The following is an 8,173-nucleotide window of genomic DNA, read 5'->3' as shown; positions in this document are numbered from 1 at the left end:
CGAGAGCCGATCTGATATCCAACCATTAGTTTAATATTAAAAACAGTCAAACGCTTCTCAAAGACGCCCTCTGGTGGTCAAACTAGCTCTAACTGGCGTTAATGGCAACAATGTCTGACATTTAAATAACGTGTCATAGAATTCTGCGGCAGCCTGCAAGTTGTGCTGCAGTATGATGCAACTTTTCTTTCTTCTCTAGGATAGGGGGCAGAGTTTTCACTTTGGGAAAAATAGCGTGCCCAATTTCAACTTCCTTCTACTCATCCCCAGAATATAAGATATGCATATTATTAGTAGATTTGGATAGAAGACACTCTGAAGTTTCTAAAACTGTTTGAATCATATTTGTAAGTATAACAGAACTTATGTAGCAGGCAAAACCCAGAGGAATAACCATAAATAAAAAAAAATTAAGTCACTGTCTGTTCAATGAGGTTTCATTGGAAAGACAGATTTCTAATCACTGTGATCTCAGTTCCTACTGCTTCCACTGGATGTCACCAGTCTTAGGAAATAGGTTGAGGTTATTCATTTGTGCAATGAAGAAGGCCATCAGGAAGTAGAGTAACGTCATGTGTACTGTTTGAGAGTTGCGCAAGACAAAAAAATGTTGCGTTTGTTTGTTGATCTCTTGTATTGAAAACAGATAGACCCGTCTTCAATTTGATCGATTATTAACGTTTACAAATACCTTAAGTTGTATTACAAAAGTACTTTGAAATGTTTTGGCAAAGTTTAGAGGTAATTTTTGAGATATTTTGTAGTGACTTTGCACAAATTGGAAGAAGTTTTTTTCTGGATCAACCACACCAAATAAATAAACAATTTGTATATATAAGGACGGAATTAATCGAACAAAAGGACCATTTGTGATGTTTATGGGACATATTGGAGTGCCAACAAAAGAATCTCGTCAAAGGTAATGCATGTTTTATATTTTATATCTGTGTTTTGAGTAGCGCCGGCATGGTTGAAATATGCTACACTCTCTTTGTTGACATTGTGCTATCATCATATAATAGCATCTTATGCTTTCGCCGAAAAGCCTTTTTGAAATCTGACATGTTGGTTGGATTCACAACGAGTGTAGCTTTAATTTGGTATCTTATATGTGTGATTTAATGGAAGTTTGATTTTATATCATTTTTGGGAATTTGGAGTGAGGTTAGAAAACAAAATTCAAGCCAGGAACCTTGTGTTATGGCTTCCATTCACCACCAACATATCACCTAGTAAGTGTATTTAACTCGCACTGGGCACTGTAAGCTCTGCCCACTGACCATTGAGCTTTAATTGAACCAATCACATTCATTATGTCCTTGAGGCAGAGCTGCCCTCAGGGCAAGATTGAATAAGGAAAACTGTCCCTAACCAATCTGGATTGTTGTTTGAGGTTTAGGCTAAATCTCTATCACCTGTTCACATTCTTTTAACTAACCCTTTGTCCATCTGCTGGTGGATAGAAAAAGCATTGAGCATTTAAATAAACCGATGACCAAACCACAAACAACATGGAAGCTGTCAAAAAACAAGGAAGATGAAGGCACTTAAAATGCCTTTATTGTGGTCGTACGTTCAATGAAACAACACACAAAAAATGAATGTAAAAGAAGAAAGAAGAAAACAATGGAACATATTATCTACAATATTGTATGTATACTGCATAACTTTGCTCTTCAAAAAAACCTATTTGTTCATTGAACAATATAGTTTAAAATATTATAGATTGGGTTGCCAGATGGTGGTGTCATACATGACCGATGACATCACAATGGTCTTAAAGCCAATTTGAACAATGGGTTAATGAGGAAATGTATCAGTCTTCATTGGTTATCGACATGGCTTGTTTCTGCTGGTGCAAAAAGGTATGAAATCAGGTCATTTAATCGATTAACAACTACTTATATTCTGGAGTAGTATTTTTTATATAGACCTAGTGGGAAGCAGTACAAGTTAAAGTACATTCTGATTGACAAAAACATAAAAAGTGTACATGAAGTTTGGCTTTTGCAAATGTCACTCAATGTAACCTGTCTATACTGTGTTATTTGAGGTTTAGGATAGATAGCTAAGTTCCTCTAATTTAGGCCTACTTTTCCTATTCTGATGACCCCCCTCTTCCATTGGCTGGGGATCAAGGAAAAAAGTGTTTAGCACTATCACATCTTCTTGTCAACAGAAAAAACGTCAGAAAGCAAATTCAGTTGATGTGGAGCAGAAGAGAAGAAAGAAGAAGGAGAGTGGCACTTCATCCCCTCTCCAATTCCATCTGACCATTCTGAACAGAATGGCTCGCCACCTCTGACCCCTCACCCTCTGACCAACTCTCCTCCCTCCATCCACCTCCCTCTCCTGTTAAATGTTCCTCTCAGCCTTTGCTCTCCTGCTAAACAGCCCTCTGTACCCCGGTCATGCCAAACACCCTTCCCCAGTGAAATCCTCTCCAGTGGTGTCCCATCCTAGTCCTCCTCTCCTACCAACCCTCTGGACTGTCATGGAGACACCAGCCAGAGGGCACAACAGTCAGGTAATTCAAACATAAAGTACAGTGCCATCCTAGAGTCTCTTTGGAGAGTTGGGTTTAGTGCTACAAGACCAGGGCCAGTGTTTATCAAGAGTATGAGTGCTAATCTAGGATCAGGTCCTCCTGTCCATAATAATCTGATTTATTATGATCTAAAAGGAAACTGATCCTAGATCAGACTCCTACTCTGAGACACTTTAAACACAGTCCCAGAAAGTTATTTTCCTCAAACTGTAGTTTTAGGCTCTTCTATCCACATCTGTGGATAAAGAGAGTACTAACCTATTGCCCTGGTCTACTTGGTACACTGCATTTATATGGACAGCAGTACTACAAACTACTCAGACTGTGTTTATAGTACAGTATAGTATTAATAGAGAGACTGTGTAGAGTGATACTATCTCTGTGTTGGAGGCTTTAGACCTTTTTCTCTCCTTCCTCCAGACCTCTGTCTCTTCAGGAACACTCTAGTCCAAGGCCCCAGAGGCCAGTCTCAGCCACCAGAAGCATGACTCTTCCAGGGCCAGCTCAGCCACCAGAAGCTGACTCTTCCAGCCAGCTCAGCCACCAGAAGCATGACTCTTCCCAGGGCCAGCTCAGCCACCAGAAGCATGACTCTTCCCAGGCCAGTCAGCCACCAGAAGCATGACTCTTTCAGGGCCAGCTCAGCCACCAGAGGGCCAGAAGAGACCCAGGGGGCCAGAGGAGAACGGGGGGCACTGGTTAAACTGGAACTTCTTGGGTAAACCACAACACACTCAAATGATTGAAATAAGTTTTTTGTTTGTTAGAGATCAGTGTCTGATATCATGGGGATAGGCTTACTATCGAGCATGTTGTTTTATTAGATATTTATAAACCCATGAATTATGTCAATCTTGGTCTAAGGACATCCCTTCTTTGTGTTAAATAATTATCCCTGACCAAGATGGCTGCCATTATCACCACTTTATAGAGATTGAAGGTTTATGATTCATCTCTTGTGTGTACTGATGGCTGCTTCTTCTTCACAGGTTGCCTAACATTGGCAACACTTGCTTCCTTAACGCCACCCTGCAGTGCCTCCTGGTCCTGCCTCCTTCTCAAAGGAAATCCTGCACCAGGAACAACTCTGGAGCTCCTCCCCCTTCTCCAACCTGTCAGGTAAGGAAGGCTCAAAAGCAGACACTCACCCCACACACCCATTATTTGTGGTCATAATTAAAGAAGGGACACTCTTTTCACGCCACTTCTATAGAAAGTGATGTCGTAGCAGTTAGGAGAGCATTTTCACTAATCCTAACCCTTTTCCTAACCTTAACCACTTCATATTTGCTGTGTATTGTATTTTTGTTTTTTCCAGTTTTTTTTGTTTTTCGGAATCTTCATAACCAAGACGAACAACAATGATTATGATGTAGGCATTTGTAGGCCAATTGGAAAGTGTAGAATGACTACATGACCCATAATGCTCATTGACTGAACATTCCACCTTACCGTGGGAAATTGGTCGTTTTTTAAAATGCTCTGGAATTGAGAGCAGTATCCAAACCAAATATCTTAGGAGAATAAACAACACATTTTGTTGTTTTTGGCTTCATTGTCCGTCCTCAAAGGTGAAATTGCTTTGACTCGAAATGAATACATTTCTAATGATGGGGTGCCGCTAGATAAAAACATATTTGTATATACTCATCTGCCTCTTCAGGCGTAAGCCAGTAGGTTGACACCATCCAGCAGCTGCTAATTTACTCTCTGTCTCCCCTACAGGTGTCTGTCTGATGTGCACCGTTTGAGTCTACCTGACAGTGTGGCAAACCAGGCCTCAAAAGCAGACCTCATGTGGAAGGTCAAGTACTCCTTGTCGGGATACGATTTGAAGTATCTGGGGGACACGCAACAGGTAACTGAGGCACTACTCTCTTGTGGTACGACGTCTTTTTGAAAGGGTTCATTTTCTCTTCATCATTTGCTTTTATCTTGGTGTGTTTCTCTCTCTTCCTCATCATAGGACGCACACGAGTTACTTGTGAACATGCTGTGCCAGCTGAAGGAGGAGGGCATGATACTGAAGACACTCGGGGTGAACTATACCTGCCCTGTTTCCCAGCTGGAGTTCCAGCTTGTGTCGGTGCGCACATGTACCAGGTAAGAGCTCCCRTTGGTTGTAATGTATCTACTGAGAACATGATCTTTCTACAAACAATATCACAAACCACATGGCATAACAGGAACATTGTAGAGACCTGACACAGAAACAGACTTGATGCATTTTCCTTCTCTTTGTGCTGCTTCTGAAGCTGTGGGCGCGAGTCGTCCACCAGAGAGGACTACAACCACCTCTCATTGGACTTCAGCCCTGAGCGCACCTTGCTGAGCAGCCTAGCACTCACTTTCAAAGTCAGCACTTAGGGCTCAGCCCTGCATGTAGAGACTAACACCCAGGGCAAGCTGCCCACTGCCTCAGAATACGCTCTTATTATTGTAGTGGTGTCATTCATTTTGTAATGCTTTTGTTTCTAACCAGGGTGAAAAGGTTGAATTCACATGTGAGGGTTGTAAAGGTCTCCATGCCTTAAAGGTGGAGCAGTTCCACACACTGCCTCTGTGAGTTGTCCCTTTATAACCTCTCATAGGACTAGCAGTGTTTCATGAAATGAGTGGTCATTGTGTCCTGAGCCTTTAGGAGTAGTTACCTTCCTGAGCAGGTTGTAGGACTTAGGGATGAGCACCACCGAACACATTTCACTCATCTGTTATTTTGTTGACTGGTTTCATTGTCTGTCTTTTCATCTCTCTTCCTCTCTGTCTCTGGGCAGTGTGCTGGTTCTGCATCTGAAGAGGTTTGGAGGACCTGGGGGGTTGGAGAAGCTGGAGGCTCCTCTTTTGTTTCCTTCGGAGCTGAGGCTCTCCACCCTCTGTGGGGACATGGTGCCACACCTGCACAGTAACAGCCCACAGGCCCTCACCTACCAGGCCCCCAGCACCCAGGGGTCCATCCCCCAGACCCTCGCCAGCCTAGTCTCCAGCCCACCTGTTGAGGCCAAAGACAGCGCCCTCTGCTGTTCAGGTAGGTCATGGCACCATAACACTCTTCTTGCTCCAACACCACACAAACCACCCACTCCCAAAACGGTCCTGCTGACAGAGAAGCTGGAACCTGCTATTTAAAATGTCTTTAGTGATGTATGGGAGCTGTTTTAGTCCAGAGCATTTCAGACAAGTGACCACGTTTTCTCAGCTCTCGATATGTATATTTGACCCCTCAGATTCAAATGACCAGGAACCAGGAAAAGTGCTGCTGACAGCCTCAGTGGTGAGAAGAGAGAGAGATAAAGAGTGAAACCAGTGAAAAATAAGTTATGACAGAACACTGAGATAGTTATGAGGAGTACACGATGTAGTAGACCTCCTGTAGTAGACTAGTACTGTAGTAGACTGTAGACAGTATGGTGGACTGGAGAGGAAATGAGAATCCTACGATCACATGTGTTTTCTTACAGAAGCAGCAGCCAGTGCAGTCAGTGAATGGTTACTACCAGCTGACTGGSGTAGTCTCTCATTTGGGAGGCTCCGCAAACTCCGGTAAGTAAATACCATAAAACACACACATGCAGATGCACAAAACATATGACATCAGCTGAATTCCAAATCACTCCCTTCTCCTCGGCTCTTAATTTGCGCGTTCACGTGTGCCTCTGCCGTATACACAAATATCCCAAAGGCCAGGGATCATCAACTAGATTCATACTCGGGTCCATTTTTTTTCTTAGCCAGATGTGCAACGGTATTGAACAAATTTACTAATAATTTGTAGACTGCAAATTGATCGTAAGATGCCCAAACAGATACAATATTTGACTAATTTCAAACCTTGCTTACATTTGTGTACAATCACATATATCTCTTTATTGTGCGTGGGAATACTTTGAAACAGATTTCCAAAATGAAAATCACTTGGAGCTGATTTGCTGKTGTTTTTACAGTCTTTTAACAATTGCATTTTATTTGGTCAGAAAACATTGTGGGCCAAATTTGTCCCACGGGCCGACATTTGGGGAACCCTGGTGTAGGGGATAATTAGACCCTCCAATAGCGACTTCGGCCAAGCGAGCAAGGCTGCAGGCTTCAGAGTGAAGTGCCATCCCAACAAGCACTGCAAAATGTTTAGAGTTTACGCAGTTTAATTCAAAAGAATGGAGAGGAATGCCTAATTATATGCCACGTGTATTTGTTTTTCTCTGATTTCAAAACTCGACACATGTAACAGATAAAATACCTCCCAAAGGAACTGTTTAACTGTTACAACACACTCTATTACCCACAATAGCCTGACCTTTGACCTCCAGTCTGTCTTCCTTGTTCCACAGGGCACTACATTAGTGACATCTTGCATGCCAGTGGAAACTGGTTCTGCTGTAACGACAGCCAGGTGTTAATGTCCAATGAAGCCACTGTGCTGAGGACCAGAGCCCGGAGTGCCTACATGCTCTTCTATATGTTCAGGTACTGCTTACTCTCGCCATCTATATTCTTGTGTTGCTATTTATGTGTACGGCTCCTTTCACCCTACAGGGCAAGAGAGCAGGAGGCCCCAGCACACAGGGCCTAACAGGGCCACCAGCACCAGCCCCAGCCTAAACAGGGGCAGCACCTGGACAGCCTCCAAACACTCAGACCTGCCTCAACAGTGGTAGTACCAGGCCCAGTCTCAAAACCCCAACCCAGCCTCAACACTCACACACCTGCCTCGAAAGGGGCAGAACTGGGCCCAACATCAACAACCCCGAGCCCAGCCTAAACAGGGGTAGTACCAGGCCCAGCCTCAACAAAGGCAGCATCTGGACCATTTTCAACACCCCCAGCCCAGCCTCAACATGGGAAGAACCAGGCCCAGTCTCAACATGGGAAGAACCAGGCCCAGCCTCAACATGGGAAGAACCAGGCCCAGTCTCAACATGGGCAGAACAAGACCCAGCCCCAACACCCTCAGACCTGCCTCAACAGGTGCAGCACTCGGCCCAACTTCAATCATGCGGCTCAAGGGAGACTTGCTCTTCAACACTAGCATCAACATTCTTTCAGTAGCTTATGTCATAAATACCTGCCCGTGATTTGACTACTTCACCGAATGTATAAAGCTCATGTAAAAAAACGTATAAAGTATACACACTAAATGTAGGACACATGTAAATGTGGTGGATAGAGTGTGTGATTATTTAGAGGGTACAACATCCCTTCTATTTGGTTCGGTCTGAAATCCTATGTTAAATAAAAAGGTGACTTTCTGTAAGCAGTACACCCATAGTGAAACATTTGATCTCCAATCAAATGCTGCGTATAGAGCAAATGAAAAGTTGTAGCTTTCTGAGTCCAAAAAATACGTGTTTTTTGCAATAAGAAAAGACAGTATGTCACGTCACACCGCCTTTTATATGTGACAGGTCACAACGGTACAGTAAGGGTGTGGCGTCATTGTAAACATCGTTGATATTAGAGAATGCATGCTCAGTACTATCACGTGAAAGGGAAGGAAGTTCCATAGGTTGTTTGGCGACAGTTACTCTACTCACAGAACCAAGTTACATCCGGTAGGCCACATGTAATTCATGTTTGTATCATATTCCAAATGGAATAAACTGGAGGGAAAAGGTAAAAAACCATTTCAAA

The 8,173-nt window shown here is 43.2% G+C and overlaps 1 protein-coding gene and 1 long non-coding RNA gene across 2 annotated transcripts; both read left to right on the top strand.

Moving 5' to 3' along the window:
- Positions 1 to 560: 560 nt before the first annotated feature.
- On the top strand, positions 561 to 3,059 carry LOC139026415 (uncharacterized). Its single transcript, XR_011478189.1, has 3 exons — positions 561 to 919; positions 2,180 to 2,527; positions 2,969 to 3,059. It is a non-coding gene; the product is annotated as an uncharacterized lncRNA (long non-coding RNA).
- Positions 3,060 to 3,169: 110 nt separating this feature from the next.
- LOC111965084 (ubiquitin carboxyl-terminal hydrolase 37) lies at positions 3,170 to 7,282 on the top strand. The gene is made up of 9 exons (XM_070441759.1): positions 3,170 to 3,266; positions 3,538 to 3,667; positions 4,274 to 4,406; positions 4,515 to 4,651; positions 4,804 to 4,903; positions 5,031 to 5,110; positions 5,323 to 5,573; positions 6,007 to 6,088; positions 7,079 to 7,282. The coding sequence occupies exons 1-9, from the start codon at positions 3,170 to 3,172 to the stop codon at positions 7,113 to 7,115; spliced, it is 1,047 nt and encodes a 348-aa protein (XP_070297860.1). The 3' UTR covers positions 7,116 to 7,282.
- The last annotated feature ends 891 nt before the right edge of the window (positions 7,283 to 8,173 follow it).

This window comes from Salvelinus sp. IW2-2015, unplaced genomic scaffold (assembly GCF_002910315.2).
Source record: "Salvelinus sp. IW2-2015 unplaced genomic scaffold, ASM291031v2 Un_scaffold4723, whole genome shotgun sequence".
NCBI lineage: Eukaryota > Metazoa > Chordata > Actinopteri > Salmoniformes > Salmonidae > Salvelinus > Salvelinus sp. IW2-2015.
This window is presented reverse-complemented; position numbering and strand designations above follow the sequence as displayed.